Here is a 27,782-nt window from a genome sequence, read left to right as displayed (position 1 = left end):
ACTGACAGTGTTTCATTTATAGCTGGGTTACTTGCGCCGCGAGCACGAAGCCTAATCGTGCCAGTTTGTATTGCTCAGGGACATAGAGGTGACCTTAGCATAAAGCATTGCTCCTAGCTGACGTCGGCCACTGATTTCTTCATTTTAACTTTTATTCCCTATTTGTTACGCAAGCCTACCCGAGGGATGAAATGACAAAGACTGAACAAACAGCGATTATATCGGAGTTTTTGTGTGCCTCTGTGACCTCAACTCGTCCCTCACGTCACAGCTACCGTTCGGCTTTTGAAACTGGAGACGAAACTGCAAGATAAAAAATTCAATAAATTATATTATTGAGCTGGCGTAGGCGTATTACATGTCGTGGTTCATAAATAGTAATGTACGGCGCACAATTCCAAAGAAAAAAAAACGCATTGAAAATTTTTTTGTCTCTACGCCTGGAAACATAACTAGACAGTGCCTCACGTCGGTACCAAGAAGCACGTATTCAGGTCACGTTCAGGCCATTCAGGCTGTGAAGAAGAACATTCGGATGTAGCGTACAATGCCTAGCATAGTGTCCTTGTCCTTGGGCATCTGAGTAACTAGGCAGTTCTGTCGGTGCGAAAAAAGAACATAAAAATAAAGTTAACGACTTTTTATAAATATGGGTTCCTTATATTAATAATCAGTTATGAAACATACCATCGTAACGTCTCAGGAAGCATTGAGATGTTATTACAATGTTACATTTTTGTTTTGGTTATATACAGTAGTGAACAAAAATATACGCTAGTTTCAATCCTTCCGTATACATTCAAATATGGATTAAAATACATTTTTTTCCGAATATATTATAAGCATTAATGCTCTCCACTTTCGCCAGTTGTTGGCGGCACAACTGTTTTAGAGTCACTATGAATTGTTTTCCTTCAGTTCATATTTCTTTTTTGTCCATTCATGGACGCCCTCACTGCGTTCATTTTCTGTCCTAAATTATGATTAACTTGCTGCCATTTTCAGGTGACATATTTACGGTTACATGTAATACTGAATATTTTTATAAGCAGTAGGCTGGGTGCGAGGTTAACATAACGTCATCAAGACTGCTCAAATGGAATTTATCCGCGGCCAAAACTATTGGATGAAACACCATCAGCTTTCACTGGAATTCAGCATAGCGAGGTCGGCGCCTTCAGAAGTTTGGAAGAGTTTAGCGGAAGTCTGGTTTTTCGATCTTCGCAGGAGACATGCTAGAACGACCAACCAAGTTTTCATGGAAGACATTGTTCGCCCGAGCCTCAAAAACTAGACTGACTGTTATCGACATTTCCGAAGATATGGCCCTGCATCAGGCTTTACAGTGACTCCATGGACTGCGAGACGTCATGTGCAATGGCTTGATATAAACAACAGAAGCCCAGCTTAAACCCTGCACATCTGTGAAAACAACTGGGCTCCCAGGGTGATTTAAGTAAAGGAACACCTGGCGTGGATACGTCACGAATGGAATCGAAGTTCTTATGAAGGAATTATAGGATTCGTTGTATGCATCGCCCAACTCGTAATTTTTATGAACTTCGATGTCTACTTCCCACGTTAAAACACAAAAGAGGCAACGTAACGGCATGAGGCTGATTATTCGTTCATGGAGTTTGTCTCTTTGACGGAATTCAAAGCGAAGAAGTTTATCAGGGCAATGCTGAAAATGTTAAACTTCCATAGGCACGCAAGAATCTGGGATTTAGCTACTTGTTTCAACCGAAATACGACACGAAGCACTCTTCTACGCTTGTGAAAAATTAAATGAAGAGGACTGTGCACTTTATGGAGTAGTCAAGCCGGCCCGCTGGCCCACTGAGATTATTTCAATTGAATACATTTAAATAAACGTACGCAACGTCCGAGGGACAAAAATCCAGCAGCACCATAATTACTATAATCGCTGATACCTTCACGCAGAGCAGAAAACAATTCTTCAGTAAGTTTGCTGTGGGAACAAAGTGTCATTTAATATGACGATAAACATTGGTTACTATCTCGTAAAAACTCTAACATGGTCGTCCCACCAACCTAGTGTGCCAATAAAAACAAATTTAAATTCACTAAACTGAAACGTCATATATCTTTGTTCACTACTGTATGTCAATACATTGGTCTTAATGTCTTTTTTTTCTCATATTTCGGAAACGTTCCATAAAAAATGTAAGAATAACCTTTTCCTAACCGTAATCAAGCATTTAAAAGCAATGTGCAACTTTTACTAATATGGTGAACCCTCTGCTTCTAACGGATACCATGGCCTCAAGCTTACAGCCACCTGTAAAGGGCATCCGTCTTTCGTCTGTACGTTGAAATTTAGCGGTTTAATAATTTCGTGTGTAAATGCAATTTAATCTGAAACTTTAAACAAGTATGCCAAAATTTCCTTGATTTCAGGTCTAGAGGTATAGAATTCCGTCACAAAGCTGGATTTGCAGTTCGCTCATTCACCACAAACTGCTGCTGCTGTACCTGCATCATGCGTATAGGACTCACCTCAATGTCAGCCGTGAGCTCTTCAACATCCCTTCTGATATCTTCGCTGACAAGCTCCTAAGGGTTGAATATAAATTGCTTTTATATATATTCTGTCTTACTGACCTCTATTGCTTGAATGCGCTAAGTGGTGACAAGGACAAAACAAAACAACAGCTGGACGTCTGATCTGAGCTTATGATTCCCGCTCGCATCTCAAACATCTGCACACCAACTGTATTAGATGGATTAGAAAAGTCTGTATGTATTCTCCCTTAACCTTATTGGCTTGACATGTCGCATGCAACGGGTAGACTTCGTCGCCGCGTGAAGATATAAAATTACGTAGTCCTAAGAGGCGCGCCGTGCGATCGCTAGGGGAGGGTTAATGTGAGGTTACCTTCCTATCGTATGGCTGCTCTGAAATGTTATCATGATGTAATTTTGCAGCCGGCATTGGATGTAGGAAGTGAGAACTGGGGAAAGGGGGGGGGGGGTGGAGGGGAAGATGTCAACGCCCGCACAAACGCGCGCAGTGCTGCCATGGGCAATGGCGCCGGCCTCGGACTTAAAGAATACCGAAGACAACCCCATAGAATTATTGTTCTCAACACAAATTGATTCTCTGGCTCTTTCTGGGTGTATAGATCAACGTTTGGCCGGCAACAAAACACGAATTCATAGCTCAGTATATTAAATTACAAAATTTTCCCGCCTTTCGATCCAAACTCGATCGATCGTGACGTTTACGCCGATAACGACTGCTTGCCGTCGTTATGAACTTAATAGGTCCGTTCGATTCGCCTGCACTCGCTGCACCAGTTCTGTAAAGTTCTGCAGCAGTGCCGCTTAGGTGCCGCGAGCGGGCAGCGCCAGTTCCGGTAGTTGGAAGTGCAGCTTGGCACTGGCTGCTTCCAAAACTAATGGTCGAGTGCAGGCCTGGCCATCTGCTGGCTTTGGTGTCCCCAGCAAATTGCAGCCAACTGTGTGCCGCCCACCTCAATGGCCACCAACGCCCCGAACCGCGTGAAGGACTTTCAAGCAGCACTTCACACTGAAGTGTTATGTTAAACCAGCCTCGATGTGTGCGCACCTCGCGGTAGCTGGCGCGAAACGCACGTGTATTCTTTCACTAAACACTCGTGCGCATGCATGTTGCGCGGTTTTTATAACAACATGCATCATATACTGCATGCACCTCTTTGCTTACTAGTTAACATACCTGGCGTCAAGTATTCGAAGATCTCGGCACTGATGACCGGCTATTACTACGAGCTACATAATCTGACTCTAAAATTCTTCCTGAGCTTGTCCCTACTTGTTCTGACGGCCGTAGAAAATCAGTAGGAAAGATTCAAAATTCCCGCGGTAATTTCCTGTGTCCAGCGCTATGCATATGCAGCACGTAGTGAAAGCCGGGCAAACTAGAAGCCTTTGTCCAGATTTTCTGTTCTTGAAAAGGTAGTCGTTATAAATATGTGAGTAAACAAACTTCTTGCGCAAAATTCCGTAATTTTCTGGTTATTTCCGCACTAAATTTGCGAATGCCTTTCGGAGATTATACGCCAAGAGGAAAACCAGTTTGGAAACAAAAAAACTGTGCGTTTCACACATAAATATGGAGTAATCAATAAATGAATGCTCAAACTCTGTTCCCCTCATGTTTCTCATCACTGTACGTTGAATCGGCAAGGTTTGACTGGAATACTGTCGGTGTCCACCAAACTGCGGACGTTGTGGTACCGCGTTCCGAAACATAAATTGCGATAAGCCTACAAGAGGTCGTGAGAAGTAACTCGAGACAGTGCGCGAAATGTGCCTCAGGGGTATTATGGACTTGTGGTACTTTGTGTGTGAGTACGGAGAAAAGGGACAATGAAGCGTAACGACGCCACGTTTACAGCTCACAGAATTCATAAGTGAACGTCTAATTTCTTTTTTTGTGCCGGCATAATTTAATCACGCCACTTACCGACCTTGTGTGGACAAACCACTTCGAATAAGCAATGTAGCACTTCGTGATCTGACGCCGAAACTCATCCATGTTCTGAAAAATAATGCAGTGCAATTCACTGAGTTTAGCGTAGTGATTCTTCCCATAAAAACTTCCCAGCGCATTTCAATCAGCTGCTGCAGGCTGCATGCGTAAAAAGTTATATTGTTGTAAATGAGAGCAGCGTACTTCGGCGATGGAAGTTGCTGTTAGCTTTACTGTAAAGGAGAGGATAATTGTTTGCTGGCTGCACTGTTGTTGTGTTAGCAACACAACAACAGTGCAGTTGAGTTGTGTTAGGAGCACAACAACAAAAACTGGGCTATTCACATGGTCGGTACCTGAATGTCGATATAGTTTAAAAAGGAATGAGCGGAGACAACATAATTGCTGTTCAGAACCTTCACGCTTCTCTTTATTTCAATTTAATCTTTTGCTTTGCATTTTCTCTTACTCTGCAATACCCAAGCAATGAGAACGTCGGATAAAAGTTCCGTACATAAAATTTAATTTTGAAAGGGGTTCGCTTGAACAAAATACCGTGTAATTAGAAAGGGACGACCACAAGCTCACAAGCAATACCTGCAACGTGTGATTGAAAATTAATCTAAACAGGCCGGCACTGCTTAACAGAGCTTGCCAAATTTTCCACATGACCCTTTATTTTCTCACTATTCTCTACGGCTCCCGTTTCGTCCAAGTGGATTAATAACACCTAGATGAGGCTTTCTTGTCTAGTCTGGAGCAGTTGCCGCGCTGGGATGACCACATTTTTCATTAACCAGTTACTGACCAAATTATAAAATCAAGAAATAAGTAATTGCCTCCACATTATGCTAGCTAATCTGCCCGCATTCAGAAACCAATTTAAATTATCGTCCCAAAATTATGATAAATTAGTATGTCCCCTTGATGCGACCATAAACATATGTGGTCGATGTGCAGTTAGTCCAGTTTTGTGAAACGCCACATCGAAGGTCTCGAACCAACTTGAAGACCCAGAGACGGTAAACAGCATTTTATCCAATAGATGTCTTCCTATTTTTCTCCGCAACATTTGCCAAAATAGGGAGGGACAAATCACCGTGGACGACAGGGGACAGAGGCAGCAGACAACACAAGGCGCTTTTTGCCAGAAAATTGGAGACGAGGAATTGTCGAACGCCTGCTGGAAGTCGCAAATTCGCGGCTTCTTTTTTTCCCTACAACCTGCTCGAAAGGGCGCCAAACATTTTCATCGGAAAACGCTGGCTGCTGAGAATATATTGACATCAAAATTTGCATGCGAGCTCTGTGTAGTGATGAGTACATGGTGTGCAAACGGCATGTCACGAATTCGCGCCACTGGGCAGTAAAGGGGTTAAGATTCGTTTTAACATGGTCCAGTTTCAACTGTCAAAGCTTGTGGCTTAAGTGGGTAGTTTGATTTTGATGCCTCACGGTTTACTGAACTCAAATGGCGCGCATTTCTAGCCGTCTTTTGTTCGGACTTACTGTATACATGCATGCAGCTAAAGTGTGGGCAAGGAGAAGCTCAGCTCTGGGCTTAATTTTTTTTCAGGCTCACGCGTAAACAGACTGTTCACCGTGCTACTCCGACACCATCGAATGTGCGCAAGATAGCCACATACAGTCATTTCGATCCCAAGAGAGATCAGACGCGTGCCACAGTATCAGTAATCGCCGAAGACATCAAACTAATTTGTTGCACAAAGAAGGTTTTGCCTAAGGCTTTCGTTTCAGTGGAGACCAAATTCGTTTCTATTTTGATCGGTTCCATTCACTGCGTTCTGCCTTTAGAGCGTATATTTTAAGTAATGACTCTTTAATAAGTGGCAAAATGGTGAACGTGCCCAAACAGAGACGGACTTTCTGCAAGGGGAAGTGCAAGAAGCACACCCTGCACAAGGTGACACAGTACAAGAAGGGCAAGGATTCCCTGTACGCCCAAGGCAAGCGGCGTTACGACCGTAAGCAGAGGGGACACGGTGGTCAGACCAAGCCTATCTTCCGGAAGAAGGCCAAGACAACAAAGAAGATTGTGCTGCGTATGGAGTGCACCGAGTGCAAGAACCGCAAGCAGCTGCCTATCAAGCGGTGCAAGCACTTTGAGATTGGTGGCGACAAGATGCGCAAGGGACAAATGATCCAGTTCTGATCTGCCCGTGTACATTTCCACAGCTAGGCACATGGTATAAAAAGAAGGCCTCATCCGTCAAAAAGACTACTGAGTGCGCATTACCTTATTCGGGGCCACATGTGCGTAACACAAACGCGTCACGAGGCAAGTGCAGGTCAGGATCTGCATTAAAGGAAAAAAATAAATAAGAAATAAGGATAGCAGCTAGAGCGAGATGCAGCGCAGCAACATGTGGTAATATCGACATTCAAGTCGCTTACCTTATAGAACTGCTTGGACGGGAGCGTGTACTTGAGCACCATGCTACGGCCGCACTTGGTCAGTATGCCGGCACCCAGCGATGCGCTCCGGCTTGCCTTCACGATGCCTGTGTCGGCAGGGCACGCTCCTGAACTGGCACATGCCGTAGCAGCTACCATCGCCTAAAAGCCCGATAGGAGCATTTGCCCAAAATACTAAGCGGGGTCGTTCCCGTTTAAAGCGACTGCATTCAAAGGATTCTTCACGCGCAAGAAAACCTTGCTGTCAGGAGTTCCCCAAACCTCAAGGTTTGCGTTACAAACGGCGCAAGGCATTCTTAAGGAGAATTTACTGCTATGCTTGCAAAACATTAACGCTATGCACGCACAAACATCGCTGCTATATATGTGCAAAAACACAGGTATGAACCATCGCATTCCCCCAGTGCTATCGCTGTTTTTGCCCTTCAAGTTGCCGACGCGAAGGCAGCGCGGAAGGAACGCCCTCCACGAAAAGCATAGAGCATAAAAAAAATTAAAAAGATAGTTTCTAAAGAAAAAAATCACGATGGGTTTAAAAACGGCTAGGTTAAATATGATACGTATTTCCATGTCACATTGTTTTGTATACCGATATTGTACACTGAAGTTTCGCGGAAGAAAATTTCCTCGCCTCGTTAAAAGTGAATATCAGGGCTGAGTTAAAACTAGAACTCCTTCCTATACAGGTAATATATTTCGCGACTCTGTGTATATAAAGTAGGCTCTTTTCACTCCTGTAATATTCTTGTAACGCGATATGATCACTTGTTCGTTTTTTTTCTTTTAAGGGCAGGCGAAAAGCTAAACGACCGCGTACTCAGACATACAACATACTCAGACATACTCAGACATACAAGCACGTTGAGGTACGCTATGTTGTCGAAATGAATTCGGCATATTTAACTCGATATACAGCGCATCGTATGCGTCGTTGCAACTTTGATACATACCATAGGGGCATTCTCATCAAAATGCGGAAGAGTATAGTATTATAATGCCCAGACGAAATAGCTTTGCTTCTGATAAGCAAAACTAACACACGCACCCCAACTTAGCACCCTACTACGGTTCGTAAAATGAGAAGTAAAGTTTGCTTCACTGTATTCACAACTCACAATTGATCTGTTGACGAACGTTCTTACTTTAAACATACTTATATTCACTGAGTTGTGTTTATGCCGTTCAACGTTCAAACAAAACGAAATCATACCCCTGCCTCCGGCGCAAAAGTCCGCTATGGCTCCGTTGACATGCTCGACCTCGACACAAATGGCAACAATTATGGCGACAATGCACAGCGGCCGGAGCAGACTCACGCCGCGCATGCTGCCTTTGTATATGTACCCGCGAGCGATTGTGCGCCGCTTTCTCTTAGCTGAAGAAAAGGCGGAGCGCAGATCGTTAAGCGCGTGTTGGGTGCGAAACGGGCCCGTGTTCCTTCTCGTTCTTTTGTGCGATTTCTATCAAACGACAGCTGCGACAGCGAGCCGCTCTCCGACCTTGTCGTCTAGCCTGACGACTGTACATGTTGAAAATAAGCGTCAGCGATGGATGGAGGCGGAGACAGTTTTGTTGACGTGTTTTTTTTTTGTAATGTTTCTCTTTCCCTTTACCCTTGCCTCTCGGATCATGCCTACTCAACGTGTACGAGTCAGGGCACTATTCCTGAAGTGGAAATATGAACTTCAATCCGTACAGCAGGAGGCTAGTTAGGCACATCTGTACAAATAAAGCTGCTTCACACACTCTCTCTGCTATTCGAAATTCTATCCCTGAAATCGAAATACGAACTACAATCCCCAAGAGGAAGCTAGATAGGCGCATCACTGGACAAAAGTTGCCTCTCAATCTTTATCCGCTATTCGAAATTATATTCCTGAAGACGAAATGTAAATTCCAATCCACACAAGAGGAGGCCAGATAGACACATCTCTGCAAATAAAGCTGTTTCTAACTCTCTCTCTCTCTTTCTCTATTATTAGAAATTCTATGGCTAGCTTGCAAAAGCGGCGTAGGTTTTATTCGCAAGTGAATACGATCCGAAGTTGCGTTGCACTCGGCTGAAAGCATCGTACTTACGGTGCATATTGTGAGCGAATAAAGAACGTGGCGTTCAGCTTGTCGCTTTGGCCATTGTTGAGATCGGAGGATTGCGACTCGTCGAAATCGATGAAAGAGGGCTTATCTGAACAGAACACTGCTCTCAGCAGTCTTGCGCCTTGGAACACTGATATTAGAAGGAGAGGTAATATAAGCTTACTTAGACAACCTGAGCAGATCTCAACCGCCGCGCCGGCTCTGTGAAGATAGCTTTCGGCGGCTGAGACCAAGGACGCCTGCAGTATAGGATCTCTGCGCGGTCACTGCATTTCTATTAAGGCGAAATGCAAACACGCCCATATGCTGCGCGATGTCAGTGAACGTTAATCTGTCGCCCTCCATTACATTGTCTCTCATGGCCATTTGCAGCTTTGCGAGGTTAAAACCCCACAAACAAAAACATTAAGCAGGCCTTGTGGTGCTTGTATTCAGTTTCAGGGAAGGTGGTAATGGCGTTGTCGGCGAGTGTGCGCGCTAAAATTTTACGTGTCTGCACGCCGCGGCTAATTGGACGCCGAAGCGCTTAGAACACAGCACAATTGAGCGGTTTGCTCTGCGTACTTAGGAGTTTTTACTTCTGCGGCGACTGCAACGCGACTAATTTTCCCCCATATCTTCGCAGAGCGCTGCGCAACAGTGATCGGAGTGAAGAAAGAGAAGTGGGCAGCACCTTACAGGATTCTGCCTAGCTGCTCCAATGTCCGATAAAGCTTGCTCAGTCCGCTGCACCACAGCGTCGGTGTGCAGCGTCATCTCTTGTAGAGATAAAAGTTGTACAGACATCATACGCAATGGCTCTCACGGGAGCAGAACAAATGGTCCGGAAAAACACCCCCAGGTTGCTCTCTCCCAGGACGAGAAATTGACTGCGAAAGCTGCATCACAATTTTTCTTTGACCGGAGAGGCCGAAAAAAAAGCTCTAGGACACCTCAAACGCCGATTGAAACGAGATTTTTTGTATGCAGTTTTGTTTTGAGTTTATTGCTTGTATACGGGAACCAATTGTTTTGTGGCCTTCTTCGTGCTGTCGGAGTCATCTTTGATTTTACAAATTTTACAAATCGAAGATGACTGCATATGTTACAGTTTGAACGCTGTAACATATGTTGTACATGTTTGCGCAATATATTGGGAGTTCTCATGTCCTAACTTGTTTAGGAGGTCTCTCCGCAGTTCCACTTTGGGACCTCACGCTGAATGTTATGCTTATAGTATTTCATATGAAGCAAACAATAATTCAGGGGGCACTTTGGCTCTCTAAAGTGCTGCAAGGTGAAAGCGTTTCCTGGCCACTGTTTGTTTTTATTTATTTTGTTATTTTTCATATTTTGCTTTTTATTTATTTCTTGCTCCTTTTCTTAACTTTATTGTTTTTTTATTTTTATTTTCACATCTTATTTTATTTTGTTTTTATTTTTGTTTATTTTCTTATTTTTATTTTTTATTTTCCTTTTCTTGCCTTTACTCCTTTCATTTTATTTATGAAGTCCATGCATTCACTAGATGCGCCTTTATTCATGCTGGAACCTTGAGCTTTTAAGCAGTGACGCCGAAAGGCGGACGAATCTGCCGACGCGTCTGTCGACACTCCTGCCGACGCGTCTGTCGACACGGCTGCCGACGCGTCTGCTAACGACAGTATGAGGCATTAAAGGCTTTCGCCTTAATAAACAACTGACTGAAACCACTGATTGACTGTTTTGCTGCCCTACTACGGCTTCAGTCTAGTAACCTGCCTCTGGCAAACTGCTTTGGAGGATTCACCGAGCTGCAGCGTTCTTGAAAAAAATCAAGCCAGCCTCATTCCCACCATTATCAGGCAGGATAAGTTCACTACAGAGCAAAGGCTTCTTTCACTGATCTCTATCAGGCGTGCCTGGCTCGCATCGGACGCTGCCACCTTGTACGTCCCTGCAAATCTCACTATTCTCTCCCCATCACCTTTTCTGACGCTCTTCTATGACTACTCTACGAATACTGCTATTTGAATTCGTGCCGTCACGCTAACGCACCGCACGTTACCTGTTCGGTACAATACATGACTCACGCAAGTCAATATTATGTTCTTGATTTCAGCTGAGATATCGTTACCTGTAGTTTTGGTCTCCAAGCCACGCTCTCCTTATCTGTCTCTTTACGTTACCATTCTTTTTTCGTTGGTATCCGGCTTGCACTCAGTTTCATTTCAAGCTTTATTATTATCCTAAAAGTTTCGGCATCGTAGGCGAGTTCACACACATGTGTGGAGTACACGACAGATGGCGTACATGAGGCGTAAACGACAGATGTGGGGCGAGAAGAAAACAGAATCAGTTACACACAAAAGTGCAATGTAACGACGTTTGTAGTGAACTGAATTATAAATAACCATGTACGACTCATCAATCGTTGATTACATGTATACTATTATTTGCTTGAAGCTGTGCCAGCAGCCTCTTGACGGTTGAAGGATTGTAACGCCAACTTATTTTCTAGTATTCTTAGTATCAAACTTTATTGAAACCAGACATTTTTAGCAACATCTGCATTGTTAAAGGTTTCCATGGCCTTTATCAGTTGCTCCGGAGCGTCTCGGAATCGAGGGCTTTCCAAAATATCTGGGATGGAAGCCAGCTATCACAATACAGTTGCCAAGTTCTTCCCCTTTCTGTGCTCAGGAGCCATGGGTCCGCCTTTTATGAATAAATTAATTTGGTAATGCATTGCTATTCACCCAGTGGGCCTTCCTATTGTAGTCGCCTTTCAGCTATAGTTTGACCTTACCAGGCCTGCTCACAATTCAGTGACATTTGCGCTTCGATTTTTCTTCCGCCTCTTGATTTTTCCATAGGTGCTAGGAGTTGTACGGAACAGTTCTCGATGATCATGCGGACGCTGTACCTCTACTCCATTACTTCAGAAGCATGAGTAAACATACCAATGTCCTACTCTCAATTCATCCAAGGGAAGCCCAACATGTACATCCTGGACGCACGCTGCCTGGAACGGCGCTCCGACGTTGCTATTAGGCGACCGGGCACAGATCGAGCCTGGCCAAACATTGGAGGACAGAGGATGTTATTTATCACCGCGGTGTGCTCTAGGAGATGGGGAAACTGCAAGTTTGTCCAGAGGCGCATGTTCGCACGAAAGCATAAAACATAGCCGACAGGAGCTGGAGGCAACAGCGACTGTGCGCCCATGCGAAACGATCCTCCTATTAAAAGTGATTGAACGGTTAACCTGCGAGGTAGATGCATGTCTAAATTAAGCGTCTCGCTACTACCGCGTAACTGTACGTCACAGGCGTCACCCGGAAGCCATGTATGCGGGATTCAAAGCCCGAAACTTTCGGTGAAAAGCCCCCCCCCCCCCCCCCCCCCTCTTTTCAAGTGAGCCCAGTTTCCCGTGCTAAAAATGATGGATTCAAATCGTAGCTCATTTGAGATAAGACAAAAATTGATTAAAGCAAGCAAATCGGATGTGTACAACCTGAAAAGGCGGCCGCGCTAAAAAACGCTGCATGTTTAAACTACTACACGTACATGGACGGAATGTTTCGTTTAAGAATGCACCATTGTAAAAAAAAAAAAGTTTGCTGCGGTTCAACCAGGCTGAACCTAGTTTACAGAGCGGAAGCTCCATGAGCCTCTCGCTCTTCTTCGGTTTCTGCTTCAATCTTAGCGCGTTTCCTCGCTCTATCCTTCGCCAACGCACCCTGTCGACGTTATCGATCCTAGGAATAATCGGAATCAAGCAGCCGTATACAATACACAGCCGAAACACTGGTTGCTGCGGGCAACTCCTCCATGGCTACCTGCGAACGGCAAGGAACCCTTCGCGCTTTTTACTATCTTATCAGATGAACGGTGAGTCACGTGGTTCAGCGCAACTGTGAGGTGAGCGTTGGACCACGTTGTTCAATGCATTTGCGAAGGCAAGCTAACGTCGCCGGCTCCGCGCGCCGCAGCTGCGCCGAGGCGCTGCGAGTCACATGGTATGACGTCACAGCTACACTCCCGCTCTGCCGCTTGAAGGTCATTCTTCGGAGCGACGTGACCTTGAGGCTTTGCATGGGAGGAGTACCGGTTCAGTTCTAAAAAGCAATAAATTGTAAGTATAGTACTACTTAGCTGCGCTTGGGTGCATGCGATGAGCCATGTAGCCCAAAGTAGGCTATGAAGTGAGGCCTCCTGATGGTCCAATGTGGGTCGCCGATATGAGCCCAGTGAGCCGTGGTGGGGTCAGCAACGCGAGCCCTCGTCGGTCCTCAATAGGCTTCCCACAAACGCCCCTATCGGTGTCATTTGGGACCGATGAAGGTAGACCACGTGGGGCTGCCCACATTCGGCCTGCTTTGCCTGATGTGGGTCGCCCACCTAACCCCCCATCGGTCCTATCTTGGTGGCGGCTACGTAGCGCCATGCAGAGGTAGAATCACCAGCGGCGTGGCATCGGGTTACATCAGGCCGCGCGGCGACTGCGTTCGCAAAGTGTAATGCGAACGCAGTCGCCGCGCGGCGACTGCGTTCTCTGTAATGCGAAAGCCCTGAGGGTAAAATAAATTAAATGAAATGAAATGAAACGGGCTACGTCTTCTAACACGCAAGCAGTCTTAAATGCCTCTGGCTACTTTCTTCAGCACTCAGATTTAGATTATGTTTGTAGGCTAAAATAACAAAAACTTACCATGTTCATTGAGTTTTATTTCTGTTGCGCAATACAGCTCCGCTGAGCTGACAACTTCCTTTTGCTGAGAACTCTCTTTGATTGGTTGTGATTTTACACAGCTGTTTCACCAATTCCAATGCTCTTCAGTCGAACACAACAGTCTTTGCAAAGCGCTTTAAGCAAATGCTTTATGTCTCCCAGATTCACAAGATATTTTATTTCTTTTCGTCTGCAGGCAACGACAGCGCTTAATAAAAATTATGTCGACAGCGACCCATCAGTTTCCGTCCCGGCAGTACGGATAGTAGATCTGGTACTTGTAAGAGGCGCCGCAGACGAGGTCGAAGATGAACTCGCAGCATGTGTCGATCGCGTCAAGCTTGCTTTCGGGTACCCAGAGTGTGCATCCTTTGCCTGCAATTCAAAGAAGGTGTTACGTACCAGCCGGAGACATTAACCATGAAAGCACAAGCACTTAGCCTTGATATTGCTTTAAGCATAGTACTATATCGTGCTTCATTTACCTCGTGACGGTTAGTTCACTGCACTAGCGGTTACTACAACTGTCAATGTCGCCTTTCAAAAGACCACTCTGGACAGAGCTCACATAATCACGGACTGCCACCTTCAGACGATGCTAAAATGCTACGCATTTAGTTTCCAACCTCAAGAAGAGAGCTCTCTGAGGTATGCCCTCATGCTTGGTGCGGGGTCACGTCGCAGACAGTGTCTATAAAGCACGGGCCATTTTACGGTCATCGGTGGCACGTTGCGGCCATACTAATACTGTGCGAAAAAGTACGAGACAGACTACGCTTAATGGGAACACACAAGCGTGTGGTCCTACGGCTCCCGCAACGACAGCTACGGACGTTTCGTAGACAGCGGGACCTTATGTGACGACACCCAGGCACTAGAGACCTTCAGAATATGGTGACACTGTGGGTTAGGGGCATAGGGGAATAGCGGGGGGCCAGTGCGCAGGACAATAACGCTCTTGCGGTTATTGTACTGCGCATGCGCACTAGGCGCCCCACTATTCCCCTATGCCCCTAATCGATAGCGTCACCCTATTCGAAAAGTCCCTACTGTGGCAGAGCGCGAGCTGTTAACACGCAGATGGCGCTGTGTTGGACGCAAAGCCACACGCTCATGTGTTGCCGTTAGGTGGAGTACACCTTCTTTATTCCAACATGCCTCATTGCGTGCATCATTTGTAGCGCAAGCAAAGTACGGTTGTGTTTTCGTGTGCGTGTATCACAAATAGAAAGCTTAATAGCATGCAGTTTTGCGACAAGTAGCAACGTAAACTTCTGGAGCGTTGTACCAGCAGAAAGGAAGAGGACGAAGAAGCAGACAGGGCAATAGTTGTTCAACTTATTTTTCACTGCTGGAAGCGACACATAACAACAAGGGGGGGAGGGGGGGGGGGGCAGTAGCAATTACAGGCCACATGAACAGATGGCTACTGCATGCGTACACCGCACAAACAGGTATCCAAGTAAGCAATTTATTGTAGTGAAAGAGCCAGAAATGGAGTGCTGATACTGTCATCGCCGTCCTCCTCAATGTAGGCCCGCAGAATCTTCCTACCTAGCAACATTTATCGCCTCCTACAGACTTTGGAATCTGGCATAGACCTGCGGAATTTTCTGCATTTTGGAAACGTTTTCGGCAGAGCAATTGTATTGAGCGTGGGAAATGGAAGATGAACATTGCTATTACGGGTTGTAGTGTTTTAAGCTTGTGGGCCTAAACCACATTTTCTGTCGCAGGTGAATGCAACAGCTTTAGTTTGCGCAGTCCTGTGACATAAACTTCTCGGAGAAAGTTCCCCTACAGTTACCACTCTAAATTCAATCGTTTAGCCCCTGAGCGCAGAGAAACAAACTTACCTCCTTCAATGTACATGTGGCGGAAGATCTTGCAGCTGCAGTTGGTGTATGCCACCGTCACGTTGAACTCGAAACTTGGCTCATCTGCATGTAAAATGGTCTTGACTGGAAGTTTGGATCTGAGGGTTCGCTGTCCTTAATGTAACTACTTAGGATGATTAGAACTTCTTGCCCATCAAACAAAACACTGATAGAATTCTCATTTTACAGGGAGACATTTGGCATAGCGCATCCGCCCCCGTTGCCGTTTAACGCGTACTGCGAGCCGGTCACTGCGCTTGCGCAGTGGCTCGCGGTACGCGGTAAGCGGTACAGCTAGCTAAAAGTATACTCTTTCACGCCAAATGTTCAAACAACTTTTGAAGGCATACCGGACACGCCAGGTAAAATATAAACATCTAATAGTGCCCCTCACCAGGACTTGGCCATCGAATACTCGGCAAACGTAGTCGGGCGCAGTTGGTACCAATAGCTTACGGATCGATGATAATTATCCGCCCCTTTCCCTCACCTCCAGTGCTTTTCAGGTTTATAACGTTCTTTTCTGTATAGCCAGGGGCGGACATCAAGGTTATTGTCGCATTCCTGTAAAAAAAGAAGAAAGTATTATCGAAGGTTTAGAAAGACTAAAAAAATTACTACGCTTACGTTGTGTACGTCTATCTCAGCAAGCGTAAGCATCGTCTATTCTTTTTAAATATCTGCCATTTCTGATCCCATTCTTATTCCATTCACGGTACAGGTGCCCACCCGCTGTTAGACGACTACTGTTTATTTCCTTATAACTGCATAGGTGTATATCCCTACTCAGACGCGCAGTGTGTGTCCGAGAGGCCTTTCGTAGCGTTGGGAGCCGCCTTAGAACTACACGTATCACTCGATGACAGCGAAGGTTGCATGAAACGTGTGTACGGATGCGTGCGCGGGGCGGTCACGTGATCAAGGTGGAGAGTCACGCGCGGTCGGCGGGAGCTAAGAGGGATTAACGGCGGAGGGCATGGGGGAAGGAAAGAACTAAGGAGAGGCCCTGACGTCACGTTTTGTGAAGCCGCCTTGCAACCGGAAGTTGGCTCGGCTCTCCTCACTATCTTCTTTCTCCACCGAGCTACGGGGCGGGGATCGCGCGCGGCTCGCAAGCGCTTCGTAAAAGAAAGGTATGAAAAAAACCGCCGCTCGCCGCTACACTCCTACACCTCCCTCCCCGTAAACACGCACCTATACACAAACCGGCGCACAGGTGCGGTGAACCTTTTCCGACGCCAGGCGAAGAAACACGACATTTACCATCCTTCTCGGGCTACCGTACACCCGCCGTGTGGCCTTCGAAACGCAGCTCAGCATCGCCGAGAGCGGCTTCATGTTTCTGTACTGTTTGGTGAGGTGCGAAAGTTCGCTGATCAAAACAATCAACGCTTCTTCGCGTGTCGAAGCGCGGTTCCGGAGTGCCACCTTTTCGCGAGATTCATTTCAATGCATCGATCGCTCCGCGTAAAGACACCAAGTTTGACGAACAAAATATTAAATGAGCGGTTATTTGCTGCATTTAAAAGCAATCTTAGATGCGTGCGTAACGTCACGACGCCAGGCATATAGACTTTAACACGCAAGGCCGAACACACCGTGCCGAAAGCCCGTCCACCCCCACCGAGAAACACTCGGGCCCCTAGCAACAACGACGCTAACGCCGCCGTACGCCGTTGCTAGTGGCCCGAGTTTTCTTAGCAACAACGACAACGTTGCTAGTGGCCCGACTTTTTAAGCCTAAATTTTGACGTCACTTCCGCCACATTCTTGTCAATGCATTGGGAATACGAAGGGCCTCTCCTTAGTTTTCCTTCCTCCGGAGGGTGTCCATCACTAGCTCTCGCTGTAAAACGCGTTATAGTATGAGCGCTGTAAAACGCCTTCTTCGATTTCACCGGGAATAGGTGCGAAAACGAGCCGGTAGATCTCGTCTGCATCAATTTCTTCGACCTTGTGTCATAGACGCTTTACAGCGGCGTATCATGGGGGCTGCCATCTTTGATCACGTGATCACGCCGCCATTACTCGCCTCCTGACCGCTCGGCGCGCGCCTCGTCGCGACGGCTGCTGCGTCTGATGTTTCAGTTCCGACAGGCAGTGTTTCGGCTGAAACAGTTTGGAAAGGAGTGAAAAGACGACACTGTGTTTGGTCCGAAGCTTCGAAGGACATGTGAAAACCCTAATTTGATGACTTTAGGCGTGAAAACGTGATCGGGCTTCATGTCGCGAAGAGCCGCTGAGCTCTCCGTCTGTTCGAGGCAACGGGTGGATCGCCTGAATGCCGCGCAAGGCTTTGCTTAATATTTTTGCAGTGTTATTATCTAAAACAGCAAGGTTTAACGACCCTGCGGCTGCGCAGGTCGTTGTCGTATTGTGTACATGCATGCGGAGACTGCTCTAAAACGCTCACATGCTTATCGTACTCATTTGTTTACAACCTGTTAAAGGTGCTTAGGAAGCCTAAAAATATTTTCTGTTGGTTTGCTAAACAAAGGAAGGCGACAAAAATAAATGAACAAACAAATGTTACCCAATCATGTAAGCAGTACCATGCATCAAAAAACCTTCACAAGCCTGCATGCAATCGTTTACAAGGATTCCGCGATATATTTGTGATAACGCGCTCATGGCAGAGCGTTCACTACAAGAAGTTCACAATTATGTCAGCCTCACATAGTATAAAATTGTGGTACGCTCCATGCTCGATATGCGGACATGAAAATGCTCGAGGTCTCGTTGGTTGTAAGCAATCAGCCGTAGTCCCTTCTAGTGACTGTCTCGCATGGATCGCGAGGAAGTGACAACCGCTGAGCACAACAGCCGTAACACAAATGCTTTATTCCGATTGTGGTCCACGAAAACCACGCTATTTGGAGCGAAGTTCAACAGTAGCACCAAGGCGGTGTGTAATACACGAACTGACGGTAAGCGTTGTCCGCTCGCACGGCTATGCACTGCACAATATGCAGTAGCGTTAGCCGTCTTTTTTTTTTTTTGTGACGTTTCGGTGGCGGGACAGCTTGTTCATGCGGCTATGTTGCGCACTTACCCTCGCAGATTTTCCAAGATCGAGACCTTTCTTTCTATATTTGCTGTCTAGCGCTGGCGAACATGTGTGCTGCCTTCGCCCGTTCGGGAAGGGTGGATGTCCAACGGGCGCGAACAGGGGCAGTACGTCCTAGTGCAGTTCGGTTCCGTAAAGCTCGCAAACGATCGCATCCCGCCCCTTTAACTGTTTGTCGCAATTCTCGCAATCCACAACAGAGCACGTATTTTCTCTTTCCACATTTCCACTGCTGCGTCGAGGCATACACGCCGGCGACTTACGAGGAAAGTAATGGCGCCGTGTTCTGAGCGCACCTGTGGCGCCATCTGGTCTCAAACAGAAGAACTGCGCGCTGTAAACTGTCTATAAGAGAGCATGGTTGGAATTTAGTTTGCACACTTCTCCCGAGATGGCGCTCGCAAACGTCGTACAGACTTTCGCGTATGCTTCGAGGAGACGTCGCATATACCACTCTCGCTGTAAAAGGAAAAATGAAATCCAGTTCAGCTGTTTGAGCGCAACGTGAGCTTCCCCATGAGCGACAAAGTGTGTTTCGGTACAGTTTTCGAGAATGTGGCGTGCTGGCGCTCAAGTGCGGTGCTGACGCACGCACGCATGTAAAGTAGGCTTCTGAAATTTTACAAGGGACTGATTACACGCTACACAATGGGCTGTCTATCCGCACATTACAAAGCATCTCGTGCTCTTTAATCACAAAACCGCGGTTTATTTACTTCTTGCATATTTCGTGCCCATGCTTCAATAAATTGTATAACAGGTTTTATGGCACCGTCTTCTTGGTATATACAAGCAGCAATACACTAGAGATGAAGGTACGTAATATTGTAAGAGTACTAAAAATAAAAAAAAGATAAAAACAAATTGCTCAGTGTGTTTAAATCAGGCGTTTTGTACTGATTGCGCCCGGTTACTATGCACACAGCGGTATGTTCTTACTTGATAGCAGAATCGCGGTTCGTTTTGGCGGTAAGAGCAGCTGCCATTTTGCCGCTGCAGTTATACTTCCGAAAGGTTAAAATGCACGAATACAACACTTTCTATTGATGTGAAACTTTGAGCGCCAACTTTTTTTTTTTTTACTAAATGAAATGTATCCCCACCGCGATGAGTTGAGGGTACACTTCTTGAGGTCACTTTTTTTTCTCACTTCGTCACTTTACACTTTTACGTCGCATAGCTTACCAGTTGTTTTCCTGTTTAAGCTTTCCTTGTCGAGAATCTGAGAGTAATATTTTTTTTTTTCCCCTGGCTGAATCGTAAATAGCCGCTGCAAGGACTGGGTACCATAAGACCAGTTTGAGCCTCCTCTTAGCTGCTGCTTATTTACGTATCTCTCGTTCTTTTATTTTTTTTTTGATAAATACTTACGCTTCACCGTCGGGGTAGTAGTAAACGACGCTGGTCGTCGAACTGTCAACGTAGGGGGCGGTCTTGACGCATCTCATGCACGTTGCGTTCCCTCCGAAGTACGGGTCGTACTCGTAGTTCCGGTACACTACGTACAGGGTCTCTTGCAAAGGGAAACACTGCGTCGCAAAACGCACGGGTCAGTTCTTAACTTAGAGGCATTGCTTAAATACCTTAAGAGCCCTTTCGCCTCCGTATGCCACCTGGTGGCGGGGTGTTTGAAGCTTAACTTCGAAGGTCTGTGCATCTCCATGTCATATAAAGCATTAATGGGCGCAATTATAGCAAAATCAGGCTTCCTCATGTACAGTGCTCGTTAATGAAAGGTTATCGTTGAAAAATATCCGCATGCCATTGCAAGCAGATATGTCACCATATGCGGATAGCAAATAATCTACTTTTATAAAATGTGGTGCATCAATTGCGGCAAACTGCATCTTTCACTGCGATGTCATTTCGGAAATCAGCTGCTTTAGACATTAAATCATCCAGGTACGGGCGAATTTTTCGTCAGCCATGCGTGACTCAGATATGAGTCACGCATATCTGACGAATATGAGTGATATATGAGATATGAGTGAGGAGGTCCCATCTGCACAAGGATTGTTTTAAACTTCATTCGTAGAAACAAAGAAGGGCCATGGAAGAGGGAGGTGTCGCCCCTACCCCTTTTTAGATCCTCCAACAGCATGATCCAAAATATTGTGTATATGATGTTTTTCTTATGTTTTGCGTGTGTTGTTTTTTCTGCATATATTTATTTCCTAACGCTGTAATTTGCCTTAATGCCACGAATAAATTTTCTAATTTTTTAAAACGGATCCTCTAAGCAGTTTACATTGCCACCTTAATGTGTGCTAACACTCCCCTGAATATTCTCGTCTGAAGAGAGCGTTCGCTAAACAAAGACTTAAAGCGCGTTCCGCTGTTGCTGACATTTTGAGTGCGGGGAAAATTTCCTTCAATGCTGCCTTATGCCCTGTCACAGCAAAAACTTGCAGCATCGTTGCGGAAGTCTCAACTGGGTTCCACTCAAGCTGTTTCTCCCCTCGCGAGCCCCTTCGCGATCGTGTCGATGGCTGTAGCCGTCAGCCACCCCATGCGGGCGCGTCACAATTGGGGGCCGTCCTAATGCGTGGAAGGCTATGTGTATGTGTGCCCTGATCTGCTGCAAACAACTGCGCCTTCGACAAGGCCGCACAGTTTCAGTAACACACTGTTTGAATGCACGAGCAAAATTATGGGCACCGAAAGAAGTCATCGTAGTTGCAGCGGTAGGATAGATTCGGAATTGGATCACCAAAGCAATTCTTTGAGGTGCAGCGGAAGCTCGATACATTACATTTTTACTCAATTTTTTTTCTTGAATAAATTTTGTTAAAAAAATTGAGTCCTACTACTTTCAGAACAGACCATGTATATATATATATATATATATATATATATATATATATATATATATATATATATATATATATATATATATATATTTGCAGTCTTAAATGGCTGCCCATAGAGAAGAAAATTTGCGAAATCGAATGCAATCAATAATTTTCCAGGCGTTTCATCACAGCTTACTGCAATAACTGAAGGTGGCAGGATGCCGTAAGCAAACCCGGGCATTCCAAGGTACATCAACTCACCTTGTCTTCATCCTGATACTTTCCGAACTCGGGGTTGTAGTCAGGGAAGTCCTGACTGGCTACAACCGGTGCTGCAAGTATGGCGGTGCAGGCGAGCAAGCTAATGATGAACAGCATCTTGGCCAATGCTTTTTCGTTTACTTCCTTACAAAGAGGAGTTTCAGGGTCGGACACAAATATTCACGCTCTGAAGTCCTCGCTGAAGCGCGTTCGAAACGCTACTGCGGCTAAAACACCACCTTTGAGCGTTGGTAAAAAACAGCGAGCGCAAAGCATGTGTTCGACCTGTGGTTTGCAATTGAAGATCGGCAGAGGTCTTTGTTATTGTTCTTTTTAACCTCGTTATAAGTGCGCTGTGTTATGCTGGTATACCGCGCCGATAACACATGTCGACCTTGCGGAGGGAATTAATCTCCTTTTTTTTTCATTCATAACGCCGCGTTATAGCGTGCTGAGGGGCCTCTGGGCGATGAAGTTCTTTTTTTCTTGCGTGAACTTTCGTTACAGCGCCGCTTGTTTTGGTTGTGTTTTTTTTTGGCAGCGCACGTGGAGTCAGGATTTTGTTTTTGCGGTGAAAGTACTGGAACTTCGCAGACTTTGTTTTTCGCTGACTTCGTTGCCTCAATCTCTATGCTGTATAAGCAACAGATTTTCGTTTTTTTTTTTTAGTTTTGCCACCGGAAGCAGTATCAAGGGTTTAACCTGACAACGAGGCGCCAGAAGGCTGAATCCTTGCTGAAGAAGCCCTGCTGAATCTGATCTAGTTCCACATGGTTATTCAACAGAGAGCATAAATCTCATGCTGCATTTCCTTATTCCGACACATTTCCCAACCCACATGACAGTTTTATTTAAAATGAGAAGAGGTCATGGGGCCTCTATGACCATCGTTATCTGAACGCACTCTGCTATATAACTGTATATTGTAGGATTGCCTTCTCTTCGTCTGTTAATTCATCACGTACTTCTTCCAAGCCCTAATATTTTTTTGTTTTCTATGCTACCATGCTACGTGTGTCTGTTTTGAAGCCACAGCGCCATGTTTTAAAAAATAGTGTTAATGTTGCCGGACAGCTGGTAATCTAATCGCGTCTTCCTTTTTCTTAATGCAAAATTAACAGCGCAACAACACAACGTGGCTATTCTGTATCGTTCCATCTACTCAGTCAGGTCTATGAAATCATGTACACAACGTGCACACAACGTGCACACAACGTGCACACAACGCACTAGACTTAATGCAGTCAGTGCGCTCTGTATTGAAGACCAATTCAGGATTGTGGAAAGTGTCGTGCTACACGTTAAATGCATTCCTGCATCAAAACTACGGCTGGGATCTGCGACCGAATGTGCTGACTTATAGCGTGATCTTCGCTGACTATATTCTTTCACAGCGCGAATGCTTTTTCCCCTCCCTTCGGCAAATGCATAGCATGCTCATCCACAAATCCTCCCCTCCAAATCCGACAATGAAAAAAAAGGGCTGCTTGAGGAAAGGAAATGGCGGATTAACTTTCTCGCATCTCGGTGGACACCTCAACCGCGCTGCTACGCAAGGTAGGAAGGTGGGAATGAAAGAAGCAGAGAAAGAGGGGCCGTAGTGGAGGGATCCGGAATAATTTCGAGCACCTGGGAAACTTTAACGTACACTGATTGACCGACTGATTGGAAACTTCTTTATTATCACAGAACCTTCTTAGCGCATGTCGGTGGGCCGCCTAGTCAGGCAGTCCACTAGTTATTGCTGCCGCGTTGGCCTTCGCCGCCAGCCAATGCTGGTGGCCAGGGTCATCGCACAGCACACGGGCGCCTTTTGCGCTTCGCCTCCATCGAAATGCGGCCGCCGCGGTGGGCCATAAGGGAATCAAGAAAGAAGTGAAAGAAGAAATGGAGAAAGGGGTGCCATAGTAAAGGGCTTTGGAATAATTTTGGCCACCTGAGAAACTTTAACATGTATTGACACCGCACAGCATTTGTGTTTCGCCTTCATAGAACCGCCAATGAACACCAGTTCTGACTCCTGTAAGTGTGACATGGTATAGGGGGTTCAACGCCTTGAAGCTGCACATGGGGTATTGGTGAAGCCTAAGTGAAGGACAGTGGCTTAATTTAGGCCACGAGCGGATCTTTAATGTGCGCCGAAACCGCACAGCACAAGGGCGTCTTTTTAATTTCTCTTCCATCATAATGCGGCCACTGGACGGGATTCAATCCCGTGACCTCGGGCTCAACACCCAAACACGGTAACCACTGAACCAGCACAGTGGGTCTCTGATTCCTATATACTTACTCAGTCGAGTCAACGTGTTCATATTAGCAATAAGGAGATTTCGCTCGAGCGTACATATGCCAGCGCTAATAGATCACCACGGCCAAATCGGTCGCGAGATGGTCGTGCTGCTGAGATTATACACTCTCAACAGAAATATGCCTATATGGGAGTAAAGAGAGAGTAAGCTGTCCTCTAGAGCACTCCCTATTGCAGAAGGCTGTGCGCTAGAGGACAACTTTACTCCCTTTTTACCCCTTTCTGCTTAGAGTGTATACGATGATTCCCTTTGCAGTTCAGCACTGCATGGTTTGCCCAGTTTTTATTACACGATGATGGGCGGTGGACAGCACCGAGGTGAAACTCTGCAAGACACAGTTTTACGGGAAAAAGCAAATAGAAGAGTCCCAAAGAACGCAGAATCCTTCGAACTCTAGATATGAAAATAGTGTTGTTCGCCTAGCGACAACGGCTGCGGGAAGGATGACCTTGTCCGACAACGCAGTTGTGCAGAGCAACACGTGTCTAACTTGGTTCCAGTTTTTTTTTTTTTTTCTATTCGGCTCACTTCTCGCATTTCGCGCGTGTATAACGCAGGTGACTCTTTGAACGGGATGTTGCAGTGTGCTGGCTTATAAGATGGAGCTACGACGTTAAGGAGCCTATGACGCAAATTCAGGGAAAACGTGGCAATCGGTATGCTATCAAGGTTTTTCCGTACTAAACAAAATGAAAGTTTAGCGACTCGACGGCAGCTAATTGTGACGGCTTTAATTTAACTTTCAATGAAAGTGTGTTCGTTAACTAATCCTTACAGAAACCGACAGCCTCAGCCATAGCCTTAGAGGGGTAAAGACACAAAAATTTTGTAGCGTATTTTTGTTTTGCAGTGATACGTAAGACATTAGTAAACACGAATCACCGCGTGAAATTAGCATACGCTTAGCTACCTTACTTATAATTGAATTTGTTCTTTCACGCGGTTTCGATTTCGGTTTCACCAGTCGAAAGGCCGTTGCGACGTCACAAACGAGTAGCAGATAACGTAAGGAATACAAACACTCTTGTAGTAGCTTCGTATCCACTTGCTGCCATTCCGCCTTATGAAGCCGTTCTGCGTGCGCGTTTGAATGAATTAGAACGACAAAGCAGCAGGTAACACTCTTTAAGGCGAATTTCAGTGATGTACAGTCGTCCACAGACCTGCTTAGAGTGCTCGAACTCCGTGCCGTCCGTGCTCTGCAGCGCGCAGAGCGACATCTAGCGGCAGCGCCTGTTTCGAGATAGCGCATGTCGTATGCTCAGACGATACCATGGAGCGAGGCACGCTCAGGAGAGGCCCTTGCTATCCGAGATGCACGCCGAAAAGTGTGCCGAAAGTCGTGCACTTTCGCAAAGGACTACTGGGAGTCTTTGGCCGACGGCGCAGCCAATGGTAACGCTGGGAGCAGCGACGTCACCTGCTACATGTCTGGTGCGCGCGCGCAAGTACGCCGAGATGGAGGCCAAGTAGAGGAAGGGGGGGGGGGGGGGGGGGCAGGGAGCACGGCTTCAAAAAAATGTGACGTAACCACCTCTCCTGAGTTCTTTCCTTCCTCCATGAACGATGCTAAAAGACGCGCGATATCGAACCAGGCGCTGCGCTAGACGTCACGGTGCACGCTGCGGAGCACAGACGGCACGCAGTTCGAGCGCTCTAGAGAGGTCTCTGGGCGACTGTACACTCTTCCAAAAACACTGAAAACGCTCGTGTGACACTTCAAACTGCTTTCTTTCTCGATGCAGACGCGGTGTTCGATTTCATGCGGCGCACTGTCGGACACCTTGCATTCTTTCATGTGCCAGGGCCCGCGGAAAGCTTGCTCTGCTACTTCTCGTTCTGGTGTCCTCGCCACCTCTTGACGCGCTCGTAATCGGGGGCAGAGGCGCAGGGCGCTCGCACATGCGAACGCACCGAAGTGCGCGCAGCGCAGAGAAAGTAGCCGTTAACCTATCTAGCCACATAAAATTGATTATAATAAGAACATAGAATTTGTTTTCATGTAAGGAAAGACGCAGTAAATGTCTCATTTCTCCGAGGACACCTCAACCGCGCAGTAAGGGAAGGGAGGAAGGTGGGAGTTAAAGAGGAAAGAGAGAAAGAAGTGCCGTAGTGGAGAGAGAAATAGAAAACTTTATTATATGAAAGTAATTCGGGCACGCCCCTGGGTCCCGCACGACCACACTGCGCTCAAGTGTTTATGTTCCTAAGGTCCATAACACTGGCAGCCCGGCCGGTGGCGATGGTCTGCACGGCCGGGTCCTCCGAGCGCAGCAGGGTCTCCCAGTCCTCCCAGGTCTTGGGGCTCTCTAGGCCCCGCGGAGGAGGGTCTGCCGGGCAGAGGGCGAGGACGTGGAAGGTGGTCTCCGGAATAATTTCGACTACCAGGACACTTTGAACGTGCACTGACATCGCACAGCACACTAGCGCATTTTACGTTTCGCCCCCATCGAAGCAGGCCCGCTGCGGCCTGGTTCGAACTCGGGTATTGTACGAAAAATACCTAAAGCTTTATTTTATTCGTTTTTGAATTCTTTACATTCTTGAGTCTATCATACTTCGTGCTTCTGGCCCACCACTGTTGTGGACTTGAGAATAGCCAGGCGTGCAACATGGATGACACAATACGTGAACCTTTAGTTAGTTCATTTAAGCTAATGTTTCTGAAAAAAAAAAAAAAACGTCTAAACTGGTTTTAGGAAAACTGCAAGGTGATCACTTCCGTATGAGTTGTCTAAAACATACCGTTTAAAATCAGGAAAAACAGACGGTGAACTAAAAGAGAGATCTAAACACTCATTCTCCCCGAGGTTAGCAGCTTGGGCATGTTGGTTATTCATTCTTGATGGAACAGCGCAAAACATCGGGACAAGAGACAAGCGCTTGTCTCTTGTCCCGATGTTTTGCGCTGTTCCCCGAGGTTGGGGAGCAGTATGTGGGTTTACCAGAGTTCAACAAAGAAACGTTATTAGACAGAATAAAATTCTCTATTTTATGTGTCCTCTAGTATCGGTTTTCTCGCTGTCCCAAAAAACAAGAGTGTGCAATAAAATCTACAACGACCAGCTATGGCTCTGGTAACTGCTTTAAAAGGTTTTCTAATCCAAGGAGTGTTACTTTGAAGTGCGGTTCAAGATATACGGAGCACAGTGTAGTTGTTTTGAAAGTAACCATGGTGGCTGCTATGGCTTCAAATCTAGTTTCCACTTTTAACTCCCGAGCTGTTAAACCAGGTTTCTCTATGATGGCTATGCCTCCCGAGAGCCTGCTCGCCACCTCTCGGTCACAACGGAAGACTATATTTCCTAAGGGCATTTATGTGCCGAAGGCCTAAATTGGTTCCCGCAGGCAGAAAGCAACCGAAGATAATAAGTTTAAGATGTCTTTAATGAAATTATAGGAATTTAGTAGTAAAAGACTTTTAATCGACCATAATTTATAGGCCGAGCATGTCGACCGCCTGGGCGACCAGAAGCCGCTGTTCTTCTTCCCCTTCAGCGCCAAGCCAGTCGAGCCAGGTGGTGATGGATAGAGAGGGTGGGGGGAAGGAACCCGACTGCTGAGCAGCCGGGCAATAGAAGAGGCAATGGGCCAGGTCCGCATAGATACAGGGGCAGTTGGGACAGGAAGGGTCCGATCGATAGCGATAGAGGAAGAGGCGGGACGGGGTGATAAGTGCATTCATCTGAATGTGCCGAAGAAGGCGAGACTCCGGCACCGTGAGTGATGGATGAGGGGGAGGGTAAAGGCGTTTGTCGAGGCGGAGCTCAAGG

General features: G+C 46.3%; 3 protein-coding genes across 3 annotated transcripts; 1 reads left to right on the top strand and 2 right to left on the bottom strand.

Moving 5' to 3' along the window:
- Positions 1-69: 69 nt before the first annotated feature.
- Positions 70-8,245, bottom strand: LOC149342256 (uncharacterized). Its single transcript, XM_089542133.1, has 6 exons — positions 8,124-8,245; positions 6,893-6,999; positions 6,735-6,794; positions 4,472-4,546; positions 2,521-2,577; positions 70-597 (listed from the first exon to the last, which is right to left on the bottom strand). The coding sequence occupies exons 1-6, from the start codon at positions 8,236-8,238 to the stop codon at positions 511-513; spliced, it is 501 nt and encodes a 166-aa protein (XP_089398259.1). The 5' UTR covers positions 8,239-8,245; the 3' UTR covers positions 70-510.
- On the top strand, positions 6,320-6,696 carry LOC149342257 (large ribosomal subunit protein eL42-like). Its single transcript, XM_089542134.1, has one exon. The coding sequence runs from the start codon at positions 6,333-6,335 to the stop codon at positions 6,648-6,650; it is 318 nt and encodes a 105-aa protein (XP_089398260.1). The 5' UTR covers positions 6,320-6,332; the 3' UTR covers positions 6,651-6,696.
- Positions 8,246-13,903: 5,658 nt separating the features above from the next.
- Positions 13,904-20,571, bottom strand: LOC149342255 (uncharacterized). Its single transcript, XM_089542132.1, has 4 exons — positions 20,019-20,571; positions 16,071-16,144; positions 15,560-15,643; positions 13,904-14,078 (listed from the first exon to the last, which is right to left on the bottom strand). Exons 1-4 carry the CDS (start codon positions 20,093-20,095, stop codon positions 13,942-13,944), a joined length of 372 nt encoding a protein of 123 aa, XP_089398258.1. The 5' UTR covers positions 20,096-20,571; the 3' UTR covers positions 13,904-13,941.
- Between the last annotated feature and the right edge of the window lie 7,211 nt (positions 20,572-27,782).

Source organism: Amblyomma mixtum, chromosome 5, assembly GCF_055824585.1.
Source record: "Amblyomma mixtum isolate Tamu chromosome 5, ASM5582458v1, whole genome shotgun sequence".
Taxonomy (NCBI): Eukaryota; Metazoa; Arthropoda; class Arachnida; order Ixodida; family Ixodidae; genus Amblyomma; species Amblyomma mixtum.
Note: the sequence above shows the minus strand (reverse complement) of the source record. Positions and strands in the feature narration are given on the sequence as shown.